Here is a 19,863-nt window from a genome sequence, read left to right on the forward strand (position 1 = left end):
CGAAGCGAAGAGTAGAGGTAAGAATTTTATCTTGTCAAATTTTATTGTGGTTTTTAATTTTATTTAACAACGAAATGTGTTTGTTTTTATGTAGTTGTTAATTAATTTTTATTGCACGTGGGGTTAATGTGCAACAAATTGCATTCACTAATTTTTCATTGTTTGTAAACCGCTCATTGTTTAATCGAAAGAAAACAAAAAAAACATTTTTTCGATTATTAATTAATTAATTATGGCTGTAGTAAAAAGGCAAAGTGGGCGAACGAAGCGAAGAGTGGAGGTAAGAAAATATTTTTTGTTACATTTTTTAACACTTGTTTGATTTAATGAACTACAATGAAAAGTATTTATGAATTTTTATGCTCATATTAATTATTTTTTATTGGACGTGTTTTTAATGTGCCATAAATTGCATTTACCACTCACTGATTTTACAGAATTATTTGTCATTGTTTGTAAACCAGCTATTGTTTGGTGAGAGGAAAAACAAAGTTACAGTTTTGTTTTTTAATTATCTGTAAAATAACTAAAAAAAGGCTTGCCAACTTGGAAAATACAAATTTCGAAGAAAAAACATACTTTTATTGTGTTTAAATTCAAAATAAATTGTTTTAATCTGTGTACTTGTATTTGCTGAGCTTATTGATAAGAAAAAAAATAGAATTCTTGTAATTTTTTGTACTTTACTTTTTGCATAGCTACCAACCATTTAAATGATAAATTTGTTAAATGTTTTTTAAATATTTACTTAATTTTGCTTGATTTGTGATAAGGAAAATAATTTAGGTGCGACAATAAGAACGTAAAAAGTGAGTTTATTGCAATGGTGTGAAACTTTTCGACGCGCCCCGGTAGCTAAAAAGCTCGAAAGCTCTCTGCTTTATCATCAATTGATTTCCGCTACCAGCGCCGGATGTCACTGTAATCGCCCGCCTTTCCATGGTACTCGCCCAATTTTAAAGGCTGGTATGTGTCATATTATATTGATTTTTTCCTAAAACAAGTGAAATTTTTCATTAATACGTCCCTGTGAATTCGTAAAAGTTCCTTTTTGGTCCCTTGGTGTGAAATCGACGTGTTAATGAATATTCGTGTTGGTTTTTTGGAAATATCAAGACGCCCGTGCCGGCCTTCCATCGTTAGGTAAGAATTTCGTATTTCGATTGGAGGGGGCCCGAAACCGGTGAATGAAACTCGGACTTTGCCCCCCATTCACTAATTATACAATTACGGTGCTGGCAGACGCCCAATTACCGCATAATCGGACGCTGAACTTAACCTAACCTAGAAACGTCAATCCCCACCGCGGGAGGCGTCGCGACGCCTAAAAAGGCACTAGGATTTTTTTTGGTTCATTTCAAGGAGGCTGAAATACTGAATGTCAAGTCGACGTCAGTGCTGCGGTGGTGAATTTCAAACGGTATGACAAGTTTTGACATTTTTTCATTAAGGGGGCTCCCTTTGTAACATCTCCGGTTTCATTTTGATTGGTGGCAATTTTTGCACGTGGCCTTGTAATTAATTAAATTGTCGATTTTTACTTAGAATTTAATTAAAGGCGTTAATTAATCGATTATTACATCATGTCCTTCATAAGAACGTGCGGAATGTTTGAATATTTATGTTCGCATGTTGGAGTATTGTTAGGCAATGTAAAGATAATTTAATTATAATTTCCAAAGTGTATTTGTATGTAAATAGTCTTTTTAGAGTTTCTACCGGGTAACTAAATTATTGTGATTTTTTATCTCTGGTGGTGTCAAATTTAAAATTTTAGTTTGGCAACCTTGACTTTCAAATTCAAACGTCATATTTTTATAGACAATTGTCATTCATTTGTGACGGGCGACTGCAGATTTAGCCGTCATCTGAAACATTCTGATGTAACAAATTAGAAGGATTATCAATAATTCAGTGTTGCCAATAAATTTTTTTTGTCACATACATTAATACTCATGTACCAAGAGTAGTTTAAATAGTGTGGTACTTTATTTCCTCGGGAATAAAACAAATGAAATATCGCTTTTTACCATCGCCGTCTCCATAGAAATAATCCTTTTCTCGCCTGGGCATTTTTTGAGTTCAAGTGATTCCCGTTGGCGCTTTAATCTGGGGAAAATTTTTTGACAAATCCAGTTTTTTAGCTTAAAGGGTTCAATCTCATAATATCAATTCTCCCTGGCGTATCTAGTTTTGTTGTATCCTTCCTTCCCAGCATTTATTAATTGCGTTATTTTTCCTTAATAATTAGAAATTATTCAGTTTTTCCTTAGTAACCCCCGTAACTAAGAAAAAATCGGAATCACTGCTCCAATGCATTTTTTACGAAATGCCCAGGCGGGATATTGATACATTTGATTAAGGAGGCGGTGCTTTTTACTCTTAAAATTGAACAAATTTGACTGATTTATTATTTTCTTATGTTATTATTAATTTAGATGTAGGGAGAAAAGTTCTGTATGCACGCACCTCTAGAATAAACATGTAGGTAATGCCAGAGGCGACCGAATTGAGCCGAGGGCGTTGTCATTCCAGGGACTAAAATAGTTGTTTACTTTCTTGATACATAAATAACTATTAAATTTCAAGAATTTGAATAAACAATGTTTAATTATTAGAATTATATATTTACTACAATAGGAGGGAAAGTAACTTGAAGTGAAGACGTGAAAACAAATATTTCGTTATGAGAAATACATGACAACCGATAAAAGAAAATTATAGACTCTACTCTATTCTTATTTTACTAAGTAAGCGAAACAAATGCATTTGTAATGTTTAATTGAAAAAATGTGTACATATTGATAACATTTTCTTGGTATCGGAACAAGTTTCACCTTTATTTACATCAGTTTCGCCATGGATTGTCACTTGTAAAATTTAATAAAAATATTTTTTTATGTTTTGGTTTTAAATAATATTATTAAAGAACTCGTCTAGGTGCGCTTATAGCGTTTCAGAGTGCGTTAACAGTCTGGTGTACTTTATTTTTTTAATGTTGGTGACAATGCCTAAATTGTTTTCAATATCCTTACCATTTTCAGATTACACACAATACTAAATGTCAGTTTGAGTTGAATTTTCCAACACTGTTGCGTATCACCAACTAAATTCACAATTTGATTTCTTCCGAAACCTCATAAAAAGCGCATAGAAAAAAATTGTATAAAACACTTGTTACAGAAGACCAATAAAGCAATTATTTATTCTTCAACTCGCCACTACGCGGCTCGTATCGGAGTTTAAAACTCTTGCTTTTTTATTGTTTTTTTACTTTATCTTTGTAAATAACCTAATCACCGGTATTGTATATTAAAATTTTTCTATATGTATTTTCCAAATTCTGTTTATATGATTCTTAAAACATTTTTTTAGCTTATAGAGTGTTAGTTTTAGTTGAGAGACCTTGTATATTTTTGTTTATATACAGGTCGTTAAAAGTATAATACAGCTAAATATTTTAAAAACAGTTTTTTAAATGTTTAAAATTATTTAAATTCCATCGTCTTAAATATTGTTCAAGTTTCAACCTGCAAGGATATACCGTGTGTTTAATGAAAAATTTGATCAAAGTGGCCTGTGACTTTGAAATTAAATTGGCAACATTGAATAATATAAAGACAAAAGACATAAACGTTACTATATAGTTTCAGTCTCTACATTATTCATTGTTGCCAACTGAATACCAGTCATGGCACATCTTGATCAGGGATTTAATTGGCATTTTCAGACTGAAAGATAAAAAATACAAAATAAAAAATTAGCTTCTAAAACGAACGAAGCGAGTTACAAGTTTTTGTTTGGAAAACATTGCCAAAATATTACTTTATAATTGTTTTCTGATTAAAATAAAGACAAAAGACATAAACATTACTTCACAGTTTCAGTTTTTACATTATTCAACTTGAATTTCAAAGTCACAGCTTACTTTGATCAGATATTTAATTAGCATGTTTGCAATTGAAATTTAAGCAAGACAAATAATAAGTATGAATAAAAATTAGTTTTCATTCAGAAAAAAGTTAAGAAAACTAGAAGCTGATATCAAATCTTGTTGGATTCGAAAATGTTGTGTAGAAAGTAAAAATTATAGGGTGCTCGCGGCTTTGCCGCTTGCTCCCCTCTTTTAGACCTTACACTATCTGATTCGCAAATGTTTTGTCAAAACTACACTATGAGGTTTTGTCGAAATTTATACAGGGTGTTTCACATAATTTTACGAGGCCGGCGCCTGTAATATGCAATCAATAATCCATTTCCGATACGAACTCGATTACATATTTTGAATATTTGGATAATCTTCTCTTGTTTGTTCACCCTTTCAAAAATTACCACGTTTTTAGTTAGTTAGTGATTAAGGTAGATAAACTAATTGTTTCTGAAAAACAGCAGTTTATGACTATTAATGAAACAACGATTAGTTTGACAAATACTGGCATGTGACTTTTGTATATGTGGGTACATTAGACGGAAGCCTCGTAAAGTTGTGTGAAACTCCCTGTATTATATTTATTAAATTTTCGGTGCTTTTTGTTCATGTTTTTTAATTTTTATAAAGTAGAAACGTCGTCTTTGGGTCTCAATATTAGTTTATCTTTTATTATTTAATTTTTATTACATAATAATAAGACGACTTTTCACGCACTTTCGTCTCTTATCACCTAATTCAAATATTTGTTTTTTAATGTCGCCGATTATTTTCGAGTTTTGCTTTCCATAGTGAAAACACCGTTTCACTGCATCTAGTAGGCCACTGCACAATCAACCGGTTTGAAAATCTCACTAAAATTCGTATTTCGAATAAGTCAAAAAAAAAACAAACTTTTACTCATTACGTCAAGTGTCTTTTGTTTTTAATCCTTATCAAATGGAAAACCTTGTAATTCGCCGGTATTGGGTGGGAGTGTGGTTTATATCACCTCAATGCGGATTCAATGTGATTCAGTTCTGGCGTCGTTCGTGTCCGTATCGCGTATTTTTTACCGGTTTAGTGGGCCATGCATGCGACCATCCGAGTGCAGCGACTCTAACGGAAGACATTGACCTTCTAGAAGATGTTGTGATTCACTCGACCCACTTCCATAGCCCACTAACCCCTCACTTTTCACTCTAAAATAGAAGAAGAATCTTAGTCGTGTCGTTGTCGTTTACAGAATCACAGCGAAGAAGAAAGAAATGAACTGAACGTGAAAAAAAAAACACTATACTCTTCCATAAAGCACAAATTTTTTTTCGACTTCCTATTAAATGTTGGACGATTTTTCGAATTTTTACTAAATGGTGTCTGTAAGAAACGAAATGGCTGCTATACAAAACGGAGTTTGTTCGTCGCACACAACTGTTGCCGAGTTCTACAATGGCAAAACTGTTTTTATAACGGGCGGAACAGGATTCATGGGAAAAGTACTACTTGAAAAATTGCTCAGGTCGTGTCCAGGAGTCGCCAAAATCTATCTACTGATAAGGCCCAAAAAGGGACAAGATGCACACGAAAGGCTGAAACTGCTACTGTGTTCACCGGTAAGTCATATACCTTTTTTCCTCCATATCTTCCTTAACAAGCAAAATTGGGCCCTTGTTTATATAAAATTTTTTGCTTATTTTTGACCGACTAACACAACCGTGTGATTTTGCGAAATTTTTTGGAGTCACCCTCTATATTATTTTTTGATTAGGTAATCTTTTTTCTAATTTTTGACCAATCAGTACACTGGTGTTATTTTAGGACACTTTCTGGAGTCACTTGTATATTATTTGATATATATTTTTTCGTCTATATCCTCTGTATAATCTTAAAAAGCAAAATTAGGCCTTTGTTTATATAAACTTTTTTGCTTATATTTGACCGACTAACACAACTGTGTGATTTTTCGAAATTTTTTGGAGTCACCCTGTATATTATTTTGTAAGCTTTTTCTGACTATATGATTTTTTTTCTTAATTTTGACCGATTAATACACTGGTGTTATATTAGGACTCTTTTTGCAGTCACTTGTATATTATTTTATATATCTTTTTTTTGTCTACATCTTCCCTATCTCCCTTTAGAAACAAAATTAGGCCTTTGTTTATATAAGTTTTTTTGCTTATTTTTGACCGATTAATACAACCGTGTGATTTTGCGACACTTTTTGGAGTCACCCTGTATATTGTTTTGTAAGCCTTTTTTTTTTAACTATATCGACTTTTTTCGTATTTCTGACCGATTAATACACTAGTGTTATTTTAGAACACTTTTTGGAGTCGCCTGTTTATTGTTTTGTATATCTCTTTTTGTCTGTATCTGCCGTATCTTTCTTAGTAAGCAAAATTGGCCCTAGTTTATATAAGTTTTTTTTTCTTATTTTTAACCGATCAATGCATTGGTGTTATTTTGGGCTATTGTTTGGGGTCACCCTATACATTATTTTTGTGTTTTTAGCTGTTTGATCCGATTCGGAAGAGCCGTCCATCGGATCTGCACAAGGTGTTACCCATAGAAGGCGATATTACACAGCCCGAATTGGCGATAAGTTCAAATGACAGATTAATGTTGGCTCGAACCGTCAATATTGTATTTCATAGTGCAGCAACGATAAAATTTGACGAAAAATTGAAATTATCGGTGACAATTAATATGTTGGGGACGCAAAGATTAGTTGAGTTGTGTAAAAGGATGACGAATTTGGAGGCATTGGTGAGTATTGTTTTTTTTATTGCCAATGAAGGAAACAAGTTGTGATTCATGGTAAACAAGTTCTTTTTTTAAATTATATAATCAAAGTTTTCTTTGAAAACGTTAACAATGTGGAAAAGTGAATGAAGATGAGTTTTTAATTGGATTAAAGATTTTTATTGCCAACATATTATTGATTATGTCAGGTGGCATTTAATTGGAATAAATATTGTAGAAAAAAAGCTTGTTTACTTTATGCATTTTCAAGTAATTTTATTGCTAATGGTTTTAAAAAATTTAAAGTTGTTTATGAGATTCTGTTTATTTGATTCTTAAAACATTTTTTAGCTTATTTTATATATCTACAGAGTGTTAGTTCTAGTTAAGGCACGTTATATATTTTTTTATATACAGGGTCGCTAAAAGTATGAATACAGATAAATATTTTAAAAGTGGTTTTTTAAATTGTATAAAAATTTGGCACATGGTTAAAATTATTTAAATTCTATCATCTTAAATACTTTTCAAGGATATAACGTGTGTTTAATTAAAAATTTGATCAAAGTGGCCTGTGACTTTGAAATTAAGTTGGCAACATTGAATAATATAAAGACAAAAAACATAAACATTACTTATAGCTGTTTCAGTCTTTACATTATTCATTGTTGCCAACTGAATATCAGTCACAGCACACCTTGATCAGAGATTTAATTGGCATTTTCAGACTAAAAGAATAAAAATAAAACGATCGAAGCGAATTATTTGTTTGAAAAACATCACTTTTTAAACTTTGTAATTGAATTATTAATTGTGTTTATTTAAATATTTTTGTTTAAAAAGGTTTAATTTTTTTTCTTTATTTAAAAAAATGTTTAATGATAATTTTTTTATATTTATTTGGATATGAGTTTAATTTTAAATTGTTTTGTCATTTTTATTTTCTACAATTACTGAATATTCAAGTGTTAAATTATTACTCATCCTGTGACTCAAAACATTCCAGTATCAACCGGTATAAAAAAACACCATCATATTGCACAAAAATTGAGTTATTGTCAATTAAAACGGTTTTTTAAAATTTGGGTCGCATAATTTGTGGTACCGTTCCACAAAAAAATTGAATCATGTGACATTTGACACTTTTGACAGGTGCACGTATCCACCGCCTACTGCAATTGCGATCGTAGTGAAGTAAAAGAGACCATCTACCCGCCACCTATGGGTCCGGATCAAGTAACCTCATTGGTTGATTGTCTGGATGAAAGCCTTCTTGATTCTTTAACATCACGTCTGGTTGGAAATCGGCCCAATACTTACACATTTACTAAAGCATTAGCTGAATGTTGGTTGAAAGAAAACAAAGGCGATTTACCATTGGTTATTGTACGACCCAGTATAGTTTTATGCAGTTTTGGTGGACCTTTAAAAGGCTGGGTTGATAATTGGAATGGACCAACCGGAATCATTGCAGCAGCTGGAAAAGGACTCTTCCGGACGATGTTATGCGATCCGGAAAAAATCGCCGATTTAGTTCCGGTTGATATGGTGATAAATTTGATGTTGGTGGCGGCGTGGCGCATCGGTACGACCAAAACGAAAGATATGCCCATTTATAATTGCAGCACAGGTGAGTGATTACATTTTTTGTGTTAAGGGACTCGCCGCTACGCGGCTCGTGCTGTAATTTTTTTCATTAGGTCAGAGAAGGCCAATCACGTGGAAGCATTTCGTTGGTTTGTGCTTCAAGTACATGAGGAAACACCCATTTTCGGACGTCACGTGGTACCCTGATGGGACAGTAACGGCGTCTCGTACCTTGAATACAATCAATAAGTATTTATTACATTGGTTACCGGCGTATATAATGGATGGTTTAGTTTGGATGGCTGGAGGGAAACCAATGTGAGTTTTTTATTTGAGAGAAAAAAAAATTGAATGAATTTTTTACAGAATGGTTCGGATCCAGGATAAGTTGTGCAAAGCAGCGACCTGTTTGGAGTACTTTACAATGAATGAATGGCATTTCGATGATGAGAATGTCCGCACTTTGAGTCAACATTTGAATGAGAAAGACCGCGAAGAGTTTTGTTTCGACGTGGCGAAAATCGATTGGGAACAGTATGTCGAGGATTACGTCCTTGGTATCCGACGTTTCATCTTCAAGGAGGACTCATCATCGATACCAACCGCCCGACGCCAAGTGTCGCGTCTTTATTGGTTCTATAGATGCCTGCAGGTGGCGTCGGTGATGTGCATGTGGCATTTTCTAACATTGCGTTACGCCCCCTTGCGGCAGTTGTGGGGTAATGCCCTCAGACTGCTCATTCACTTAGCCCGAATGCTGCCATTTGTATAGATAATAATTAGGTAGGGTGTCGCGACGCGGCGCGACGTGACGCTTTTCTTTTTCACTAAAATTGGTCCCACTTTCCCCTATTTTATCGTGTGTCGTGAGTGTATTGTAGATAATTGTATGTTATGTAATTAAGTGGGAAGGAAAAGCGACGCTGATTGATACATTTATGGTTTTGCTTCGTTTTTTATTCGATTGAAGCTCATTCCAGCTGTGTAAGTGAAACAACGGTTCTTAGGGAATTTTAATTTTTCAGCCGGGGGAAAATTACAATTCCTGGTTTTAAGTGAAAATGTTGCGTGGTTTATTTATTTGTTATTTTTACCATTGTACTAGTCTTATAGTGAATTAAAGGGATCGCTTAGTTCGTAAATAAAATTATTTATTATTTATATTTGTGGTTCTTGAATAACAGGTTTAAAGTTTTGCCAACTTAAAAAATTAAATCATGATGATTTAGATATATCTAGTGAGTGTAGGAGAAAATTGTACAATTTTTGACGATGATTTGCTTGTTTTCCACTGAAATGATGTAATTGTTAATTTTTATTATGAAATAAAACAAATCTCTGTTTAAGCGAATTGAATTAAAATATTAGATATTGTTTATTTGGTGCTTTATTCCAATCTTCGACTCAAATACAGATGATGTGAAAAATTTTTCATGTTTTTATTAGGGATATTTCGGGTTGATAGTTGGTGACAAAGTCGGATGATTTTAATACATTTTTGCAAGTCTTGGTAGTTTGACCGGACACAAAGCCTAGCAATGATGAAATTTGGGGTTGAAATAACACTATTAAGTGTTTTTTATACTTCCCAATTATAAGAAAGAGAAATAATAAATACAACTGAATTTGGGGACTTTCGATTTTTCAGTTTTACTGCCATAAGTGTAGTTCAAGCACAGATTGTTCAAGCAAGTGATTTTTTTAATCGTCCCTTCTCCTAAAAGGTGAGTTTTCTCATTAATTTTTTTTAATATATACATGAAAAAATATCAAAAATGAATAGTCAAGTCTCAAAACAAATTCCCTAAATTATTTTTTACATCAATTATGGCATTTAAAACTACAAAATCGCTACAAAAATAAACAATATGCTACAAAACCAATGACGTGTGCATTACGTAATGCTAAAAAAGTGTCAGAAAACAGTAAAACCCCCATTTGACTTCCTCCGTTAACTTTTACTTCGGGATATTTCGGTTTGACAAATCGGATGGTGTTAATAAACTTTTGCAAGTCTTGATTATTTTGCGCTGGCAGAAATCCTAATAAAGATACAATTATCGATTAAAATAAGAGTATTTAGTGTTTTTAAATCACACAATTATGTATATGAAAAATAAGTTAGAAGTGCAAGTCAATTTGGGGATTTTCGATTTGTTAGTTTTGCCACCATGAATGCAGTTCTAGGAAGTGGTTTTTTCGAGCGTTCGACACTTCTACTAAAGGGGTGAGTTTTTTTAATTAATTTGTTTTATTTTGGTCATTTGCTAATAAAGAAATGTCAAAAATGAGGATTATGTACTACAGCTAAGATTCAAAACAAATTTCCTCAACTGTTTTATGCATCTAATTTTATAACTTTTAAAATATAATTAAGTACTATAAAAGTAGACAAAACGTGACAAAATCAATAACGTGTGTATTTAGCAATGATAGCATAAATATGAAATTATTGTTTAAAACAATACTATTCAGTGTTTTTTATTTCAGTTATGTGAAAAACAAAAGTGCAAGTGAATTTGGGGATTTTCGATTTGTCAGTTTTGCCGCCATGAGTGTGGTTCAAGCAACTGATTGTTTTCTTGCGTCTACTTCCACTAAAAAGGTGAGTTTTTCTCATTTATTTGTTTTATTTTGGTCATTTATAACGTCAAAAATGCGGATTATCAATAGCCAAATTCCCTACATTGTATTTTATTCAACTGTTTTTTACATCTAATTAACTTTTAAAACTACAAAAATAGACAAAACCAATAACGAGTGTATTTCGGAATGCTAAAAAGTAGTAAAAAACAATAAAACCCCCATTTGCCCCCCATTAAAATCGCACAATACCAACTACACAAATTAAAAATTCCTAAAATTATCGGGCATGTTTTTTAAGCAATTCTTTGACTTCCTTATCATCTTCATTATCGGCCCCATTATCAGTCTTGACTTCATTTGCCTTTTCTAAAACCCACACTCCCTCCTCCACTAGCCCCATATTAAGTTTACACTTAGCTATAAATAACAAATTCTTCTTCCACTCGTCCTTATTTAGCCTCTCAGCCTCCTCAAAGTGCCCCAAAGCCTCCTCGTACGTCGATTGGGGCAAATCTGCAGCAATGGCAGTCGCTACTTTCCTCTCATACCACTTTAACGCCGCCATATCGTAACAAAACCGCCCCAGCATGTGGTGTAGGACCGAATCATGGGGGCTCAAACGCAACGCTGCTTCCACATGCTGTTTGACTTTCAAACCGTCAAGAATCTTGTCTTTGAGGGGCTGGAATTTGGTTCGTGACCCTAACAAAATTGCCAACCATTTGTGGACATTAGCGAGCTCAGGGCGCAGCCCTAGGGCTGCATTGCAAGCCTCAACGCCTTCAAATAGGTGCTGTTGCTGGTCAGTCTTCTCAAACAAGCGATAATGGGCTTTGGCAACTCTCCACAACAATTCGGGGTTGTCGGGGGCTTCCAGACGCAAGGTTTGCAACTGTTGGAGACACGTCTCGAGTTCGGTTACATTGCCTTCATCCAAAACTGAATCAATTTGGGTTAAATCCTGAAAAATTAAATCTTTTTTTGAGTTTGTTTACCCCCCCATGTTTACCGTGGACGTGGCCCCCTCGTCGTCGCTCACGTCGTAAAACTCCAAATCAGAACTGTCCGCATCCACCGCCGATGAGTAGTCCTCCGTCGTGGTCGAAGACGCAAAACTCTCCGATTTCTTGGTCTTTTTAGCCCGTTTTAGCCCCCTAAAGACACCCGAAAACTCAGTTTGACTGTTTGTCGTTAAATTATAGAAATACTTTTGTCGTTGCGCTGCTAAAAGGTTGTCTAATTCGCGTCGTAAGACTGAAAGTTCGTTATCCAAACGGGCGAGGTCTTTGGCCATGGCATGGCGTCTCCGGTCTTGTTTAAAACGTTCGACGACGTAAAGTGTGGCCGCACATACGATCCCAAACACACCGGCGCCCAAAATCACGTTCACGTTCTGCGGTAGTGGCATTTTGTGGGGGCTCTCGGCAAGTGAGGTTAGGTTTCTAATTCTGGTCCAAACATGACTCGAGACAATCCCGGGGGCGACTTAGGCGACACACATCGTTTTAAAACACCTGGAATGAGAATTAGGCCGGGAATCGGCCCGAAATTGGGGCACTTACGTTGACGTTTTCACGGAATGACAGATAAAATGTCAAATGTCAATTTTTTTTTTAATTAAAACTCGAAATTAACAATTTTTACTTTTATTGTGTGAAAAAGACGTGAAAATACGTTTAAAATTGAAGAAATGCTATTTTTTTGCAAATTAAACCGGAACTGGCCCAATTGCAAGAAATGACAGTTGAATTGTCAAATTTTTTTGAATAAAAACACGAATTTAACAATTATTTCTTACTTTTATTGCATTACAAAGACGTGAAAATACACAAAATTGAATAAATAATAAATTTTATTTTTTGCCACCTGAAAGCAAAGTGTCATTAATTTATGTCACAAAAGTTGCATAATTTGATTACCTTTTTTGCCCCCTTTTTGGGTACTTTGGGTACTTGCGGTCTTTTGATCGGCTGCTTTAGTAGTTTGCGTCCCCTTTTTTTGCTGAAATTGCAAAATTATTTGGGAAAAGTTAAATAGTGTTGTTTCTTACGTCACTTTGGCCACTTGGTGGGGCTCCTTTTCCGCCTTTAGGCCCTTTTCCCATCGTCGGTTAATTGCGCTTGTTGTTTATTCAAGTACGTTCAAGTACAAAATTCTATTTCAGATTTGGCACAATGTCATTGAATTTAAAAAATTAGCGCGCCATTGTGATTGATTAGGGATTTTTGTGTTGTCAGGTTTGTTACTAAATTATTTATTAAACAAAAAAAATATTGTTTAAAATTGTAAAAATAATGATTGAAACATTATTAATACATTAAAGAAATCAGAAATAATTATTTATTTTCAATTGTCAATAATTTTTTACCAGTATACGGGGGTTATTCGCAAAGTTTCATAAAAAAACACATGTGAAAAGCTTTGAATTTATTTCAATTTGGTCCAATAACAATTCAATCTAGAATTTCTTCGGTTAAATTATGCCAAGCTTCGTGTCTATGATCGGGATATCTAATCATATCTAGCCACTGTTTCAACCTTGAGCCCTTCGATCCTGTGCCCCCCACAATCAAGCCCCCCAAATAGTCGTTACTTTTGCCATAATCCTTATCGTAGACTGTGATATAAAGACTTTGAGTGGCCAACTCAGTGGGGCGTGTCTCAAAAGCGAATTCCTCGTTATATACCGGATTTAGATTTTTCCACTTAATGGAAGTTTTATGTTTCCTGTGGTAAGGATCTGGTCGTAATTGCCTGAAATAAATAAATCGTCACATATACAGGGTGTTTCCATTACGTACAATTTGACAAAAGGGTCCGAAAACCCGTTATTATCCATCGGTAGTAAGTTGGCACACCTGCAAACCATCACAAGCAACGCCCTTCTCTTCGTACTATAGCACAGCGAGAGGAGAATTTGTCCACGTGACCAGAGATCGTCGAACCATTGGTTCAATTCCGGTGTTGGGAGTGGCCCTTTTTGCTCCTGTCTCATTTCCTCCAATGAGGCGGCAACGTAGATTGTGTTTTGTTGTTTAAGTTTGGCTAGTCCGATTCTAGTCTCACCCATGTAATCATGTCCGAATTTGTCGTCGTCGACCACCAGGATGTGGAGGGATTTCTTGGAGAGGTCGGTTTCGGAGATGTCGTAGAAGGTGAGGTTCTCGTTGAATTCGGGGTTGCGTGTCTTGTGGACGGTCTTGGTGCGGAGACGGGTGGAGGGTTTGGCGTTTGGGAGGATGTTGAGTTTGCAGAAGGGGTCGGAAAGGCCGTTGATGTCCATGGGTATGAGGTTTTTGGCACGGTAGACGGTGCAGTGGAGGGTGGAGGTGATGGGGTCATAGGAGAGGGAGAGCTCGATGGTACCCAGGGAGTGGTCGGAAGGCTTATGCTCTTCCAGGATGCTCTGAGAATTTTTTTTTAATAACAGAAAGAAATGAAAATAAATTCATTAAAATATGTTTAAGTTTTGATATAACCACTCGCTTCATTCGTTTGTAAACTTTATCATTTATTGTGTTTACTTGTACATTATTTACAAAGATAAATAAATAAAGTAGTAGCACAGGAAAAATAAAAGGATAAAAGAAAAATTAAATAAATTTAAAAAAAAAGGGGCAAACTCTTCAACCAACATTACATAATTTGACACAGTTTTTTCAATCTTACGAACGATTTCAAGTAAAAAGTACTACTTTACGGACTATTTTGGAAAAAAATAGTTTTTCAGGATTTAAAAACCAAAAAAAAAAAAATGACAAACAGTGCTTTTACATAAATTTGATTATTTCGGAAATTTGAAGTTTAGATTCTATTTTTTTTACATATTAGCAAAGAAAACAGTTAATTTTAAGTAGCATATAAAATGTTACTTCTGCATCAAGAAAAAGTTGACTGATAAAACAGTCTTCATATTGTGTAATGTTAGTTTCATGATTGTCATTTTTTATTCTTTTTTTTCTCTTTTTATTTTTTCTTTTTGTAACATTTTATTTAAAAAAAACAATTTTTTTATTTATATTTAAATCGAAATGGTTGGACAATTTAGTAATTTTATTAAAATAGTAGTAGTATATAAAATGTTACTTCTGGACCAGGACATTTGACGTCTTTAAAAACAGGTTAGAATCCCACAAATTTAGCTGTTTTCCCAAAAGTCGATAACCGAAAAAGGCCTAAAACCCTTCAAAAAGCATTAATTTTTATTCACTCCAAAAGTACCCAAATATCTGTAGACCACCAAAAATTGGGCACATGAAAAAACGGGATAGAGTCCTACAACCTCATTCGCATCCTAATTGTTACGATTTTACATTGTCTAAAAAATTATTAAGTACACCTAAGTCATGAAGCTTTTTTTTAATTTGTTTTTGTAACACAACTATTTACTAGAATATTATTTTCTTTTTTTATATTTGAAAATAATAAATTACAAATTACTTAAAAGTTTAATTGAAACGCAAAACCCATAGCAAAACGCAAGGCCACCTGAATTAAAAGCTACGCTTATAAGGCCGTTTCAATTTCAAGAAAAATGAATGAATTTCAAAGAAAAGAATAAAAAATGACAATTATGCAACTAATATTACACAATATGAAGACTGTTTTGTCAGTCAATTTTGCGAACAATTTGATGTATGAGTCCGGACTATTTCAGAAAAAATAAATTTTGCTGGACTCAAAAAACTGTGCTTTTACATAAATTTGATTTTTCGGAAATTTAAAGTTTAGCTTCAATTTTTTTTTTACATATTAGCAAAGAAATCAATAAATTTTAGTAAAAATACTAAATTATTCAACTTTTTTGGTTTAAATTTTGATAAAAAATTGTTTAATTAAGCAATTTTTTAGAAAAATAAATAATTAAAATATTAGAAAAGGAGAAAAAAAAATAAATTTCAAACAAAAAAAAGCTGTCCAACCAACATTACACAATATGAAGACTGTTTTGTCAGTCAACTTTACGAACAATTTGATGTATGAGTTCGGTAAAGTAGTACTTTACGGACTATTTTAGAAAAAATAAATTTTGCAGGACTCAAAAATCAAAAGAAAATTAACTGTGCATTTACATAAAATTGATTTTTTGGAAATTTAAAGTTTACATTCTATATTTTTTTATACATATTAGCGAAGAAAACTGTTTTTAATAAAAATACTGAATTATTTAACCTTTTTGATCCAAATTTTGATAAAAAAATCTATATTTTTTGCATATTAGCGATGAAAACAGTCAATTTCGTTAAAAATACTGAATGTTTCATCCTTTTCGGTCTAAATTTAGATAAAAATTGATTGTTAGAGTCGATAATTCATGTCCTCGCCTCAAATCGATACTTTATTTTATACTCACTTTAAATATGCTGCTGCTGACACTCGAAGTACTCGGTGAAACTCTATCCTCGCTCCTGCTATCGCTCCAATTCCACTCTGATAAGGATCTGCTAACTGTGGATTCCCTCCGGGATAACTCGGATCCCTCTGCTTGATCCTTGAAACTTGTCTCGCTTAAATTCATAGATCCTAAGCCCTTTAAAGCCTCAAGTTCTTTGGTTTGTTGGGATTCGCTAGCGCTGGATTGTCTTCTTTACAAATTAGTGAAAATATTATCCAAATTAGTTATGTTACAAACTACATTTTTATGTTAAATAGTAGTTAAAAATTAAAAAAATAGTACTGTGCGATCAAAAAAAATAATAAATTAGAGTAGGCGACGATTAATACTCTACATTTGACCATTCTCCGTTTTCGTCTTGTACAGCATTTTTCTAATAACTTGCAACAATAAAAAATTTCTGTTCTAAAGTGAACATTATTTCACTCAAAATAAATAAAACGCAAACTTGTCAAAGTTTCCGTTGATATTTGATGTCAAAAATCAGGATTGCCATCTGAAGGACTTTAATTACCGCCTACTCCAATTAATTTTTTTTTGATCGCACGGTACTTAAAACAGCCGAAAAAAACTCACTTGAATCAGTCCGTAAAATAGCTATTTTTGTGTGTGTAAATAAAAAATAGTGAAAACTCACTTGTGGGTCGACATCGTGGCAACGTCTTGGACGGACTCGTGACCATCTGTGGAAAAACCGACAATAGGATCGTTTTATAAAAATATGGTACAGTCCAATATAATTATAGAGGGTGCGTTTAGTGTTATCAATTTTTAATAGGCTGCTATTACGGGGTTTTCAATAATCAATGCCGATTTAGAGACATACGTGGTATTTGTTTTTGTACTTTTTCGAGTTCTAGGAACTTTTTTACTGTGTCTACCAGTGGCGGCACACGGGGGGCAATTTTCATAAAAAAACTCGATTTTTATATTTATAAAACTTATAGTTTGTGCATGAAACGATTTTGAAACTATCGATTTTTGGCAAAATTTTAGTTGTTTTTTGGTACCTACTTTATAATTGTTTTAAACAATATTTTTTTGCAAAAGTAGAATATATGGCACATGTCTGTACTAAGACAATATTTTCTAAGTATTAAAAAATATTGCCTAAAATACTTAATTATGACATTTAGAAAAAAATTAATTTTGTCAGCTTATACTATATTAGAAGCCATTTAATTATTTTTTTTTTAATTTGTGTAATCGGGCCATAAATAAAAATTCTACAGCGCCTCCCGTTTTTTAAATATCGCCCTGTATAAGTTGCTATTTTGAAAAAAAATCGCGTAACTCAAAAACCAAACAAAATTTTATTTCCAAAATACGATCACATTTTATAAGCATTTTAATTTTTTTAATCATTATTTTATGAAGGCAATAATTACAAAGAAAATTATTTTAAAATTATAACTATATTTTCTTAAAGCTGATACGATTGTGTTTCTTTTTTGTGTCATAATTACCGTTTAAATGTTGACAAATAAAATTTGGTTTGTTAAAATTTTGAACGCATTTTTTGGAAATCATAGATTTAAAAAAAAACAACAGATTCTGCTTTTGATTATCTATCGAAAAGCGTAAACTCGGAGTTATAAGAACTTAGTTTTGGTTAGGGGGGCATTTACAATTTTTCGATTTATTGTAATAAAAAATCATTTTTTTCATTGTTTTACAAAGTTGCATTTTGTGAAAAACTCATAAATGTGCTTTTTGTGCAAAAATTAGGGCGATGTGGAGGCTGCATTGTTTTTAAAAAATAAAATTTAAATAAAATTCCAAAAATTGCCGTTTCATTTTGAAAGTGTATATTTGGTTGCCTAAATTATCTATAAAAATTTCGAAATTATGAGGGTTTAAAGTTTGCACTTTGACTCTATTTATTTCTGTTGGAAAAATAATTTTCCAAGTTTTTTTGCTATAGGCTATTAAAAGTGGAAACAAGGAAGTTGTATCCTAAATTGTAATTCTGTTCAATGTTATTTGTGGCTTTTATTGGGAAAATTTTTGTTCCTTTACTAAATAATTGTAAAAAAACATATACAAGATCATCAGTATCATTAAATAGATATAAAAAATTCTCAAATGTCAAAAATAAATGTCAAAATTTTTTGACAGATAGAATTTTTTAAACATTTTTTTCATGTTCCTAGTATCTTTCCTTACTTGAAAATTTTCTCTAAGATAATATACCAAGAACACGTAAAAAATCTGTCAAAAAATATTGACATTTGACATTTTTTATATCTATTTAATGATCCTGACGATCTTGTATATGTTTTTTTTACAATTATTTAGTAAAGGTACAAAAATTTTGCCAATAAAAGCCACAAATAACATTGAACTCTCATAACTTCGAAATTTTTATAGATAATTTTTTTTAACATTTTGTTCATGTTCCTGGTATCTTACATTATATGGCATTTTTCTCTGGGGCGCGAGTTCTGGCGCACCCTGTATATTTTGAAAAAAATATGCACGAAATGATTAGTTTTCTACGAGATATGAATACATAAATGTCGAAATATTTTTACTTGGCATTTTATTCTTATTTTCTCATACTCGTAATTGTTTTGCAAATAAAACTTGACTCACCTGGTATATATTTTTTTATTTTTTAATAATCAAGAATACCATGCTTTCAATTACATTTCTTATCAAAGTGTGCTGGGATTTTAAAATTAAGTTGACAACATTCAACATATGTATAGAGACGGAAAACATCAGACTTCACAGGCTTCTTTGATCAGAAACTTAATTGAACACATTTTTTGACTCTCCCATTTTGAATTTCTTATAGAAATTGAAACAGAAAATTAATATAATTTTAATACAATTTTTTAAGAAATGTGTAGAGAATGAAACTAGTTTCATATTTTAGCTCAAGAATTCCTAGCTGGGTCACCCAGAAAAGGGTTGATGATTTTTTCAAAAGTTGCTTTTTTTTTAGAAAGTTATTCATTTTTTTTAAATAAATACCGTGGGTGCTTTCCGTACTGGAATTCCTCCTGTGTACCCTGGTCCAAATTTTCCTCTCCTCATCCGACGAGCTGTCCTCATCCCTGTAATTCCCCTTGGAATTCCTCCCAATTTTCCCAAGACTGTGTCTAAAATTTTGATTCTTCTCCGCTGGAAGAATATATTTGGGAATACTCTTAAAAAACCACGCGCCTGATTTTTTCCAAATTTCGCGTGTTTCGGCACAAATCATACACAACCAATAATTTCTCGCGCTTTTGGTGTACGTTTCAATGGCGCATTTTTGGCACACGAGTCGTCGACAATCGATACAGAGGACTTTCTGGGCCCCCAACATCCCAAAACCGTCACCACAGAGCAGACACTGCGAGGGGCTGCGTCCCAGAGCGTTGCGACGCATGTTTTCGAGACGTTCAACCAGACGTCCTACCTATTTCACGAAGTAAATAGAAACTCAAGTTTTTTCGAGGGGCCGTTAACTTGAAAAAATGTGTACAACTAAAAAAGTCAACAAAAATTTATTATTCTTAATTAATTCCTGTAATTTCAACTTAATTATCGTAATTCCAAAATAATTTCAATTTAAATTCCAAATTAATTAAGAAATTCAACGCAATTTTCAAAGAATAAATTATCTCCGATAGTTGCAAAAAGAATTCTAGTA

General features: G+C 32.9%; 3 protein-coding genes and 1 long non-coding RNA gene across 6 annotated transcripts in view; 1 reads left to right on the plus strand and 3 right to left on the minus strand.

Annotated features, from left to right (window-relative positions):
• Positions 1-816: 816 nt before the first annotated feature.
• On the plus strand, positions 817-9,617 carry LOC123009349 (putative fatty acyl-CoA reductase CG5065). Of its 2 annotated transcripts, XM_044405584.1 has the most exons (7): positions 817-966; positions 1,045-1,143; positions 5,154-5,520; positions 6,422-6,676; positions 7,805-8,282; positions 8,353-8,557; positions 8,606-9,617. In XM_044405584.1, exons 3-7 carry the CDS (start codon positions 5,278-5,280, stop codon positions 9,009-9,011), a joined length of 1,587 nt encoding a protein of 528 aa, XP_044261519.1. In that variant the 5' UTR covers positions 817-966; positions 1,045-1,143; positions 5,154-5,277; the 3' UTR covers positions 9,012-9,617. The 2 variants fall into 2 exon arrangements, with proteins under 2 accessions (XP_044261519.1, XP_044261520.1); XM_044405585.1 differs by lacking the exons at positions 817-966; positions 1,045-1,143 and adding an exon at positions 1,398-1,420.
• Positions 9,618-10,902: 1,285 nt separating this feature from the next.
• LOC123008643 (regulator of microtubule dynamics protein 1-like) lies at positions 10,903-12,454 on the minus strand. Its single transcript, XM_044404569.1, has 4 exons — positions 12,388-12,454; positions 12,034-12,339; positions 11,835-11,979; positions 10,903-11,786 (listed from the first exon to the last, which is right to left on the minus strand). The coding sequence occupies exons 2-4, from the start codon at positions 12,231-12,233 to the stop codon at positions 11,103-11,105; spliced, it is 1,029 nt and encodes a 342-aa protein (XP_044260504.1). The 5' UTR covers positions 12,234-12,339; positions 12,388-12,454; the 3' UTR covers positions 10,903-11,102.
• A 150-nt stretch (positions 12,455-12,604) lies between these two features.
• On the minus strand, positions 12,605-13,036 carry LOC123008644. The gene is made up of 3 exons (XR_006412968.1): positions 12,876-13,036; positions 12,745-12,826; positions 12,605-12,691 (listed from the first exon to the last, which is right to left on the minus strand). It is a non-coding gene; the product is annotated as an uncharacterized LOC123008644 (long non-coding RNA).
• A 201-nt stretch (positions 13,037-13,237) lies between these two features.
• Positions 13,238-19,863, minus strand: part of LOC123008782 (synaptotagmin-like protein 3) — a 10,238-nt gene continuing 3,612 nt past the window's right edge. Inside the window, exons 3-7 of one of the 2 annotated variants that reach the window (XM_044404791.1) lie at positions 19,218-19,629; positions 16,858-16,903; positions 16,179-16,410; positions 13,627-14,231; positions 13,238-13,579 (exon numbers count right to left, since the gene is read on the minus strand). In XM_044404791.1, the coding sequence (XP_044260726.1) occupies positions 13,279-13,579; positions 13,627-14,231; positions 16,179-16,410; positions 16,858-16,903; positions 19,218-19,629 (1,596 nt within the window). In that variant the 3' untranslated portion in view covers positions 13,238-13,278. Of the gene's footprint in view, positions 13,580-13,626; positions 14,232-16,178; positions 16,411-16,857; positions 16,904-19,199; positions 19,630-19,863 lie in introns of both variants that reach the window. The other variant, XM_044404790.1, reaches the window with a different exon arrangement.

Source organism: Tribolium madens, unplaced genomic scaffold (genome assembly GCF_015345945.1).
Source record: "Tribolium madens isolate multiple individuals breed KSU strain unplaced genomic scaffold, Tmad_KSU_1.1 Scaffold_71;HRSCAF=194;Tcas5.2_LG6, whole genome shotgun sequence".
Lineage (NCBI taxonomy): Eukaryota > Metazoa > Arthropoda > Insecta > Coleoptera > Tenebrionidae > Tribolium > Tribolium madens.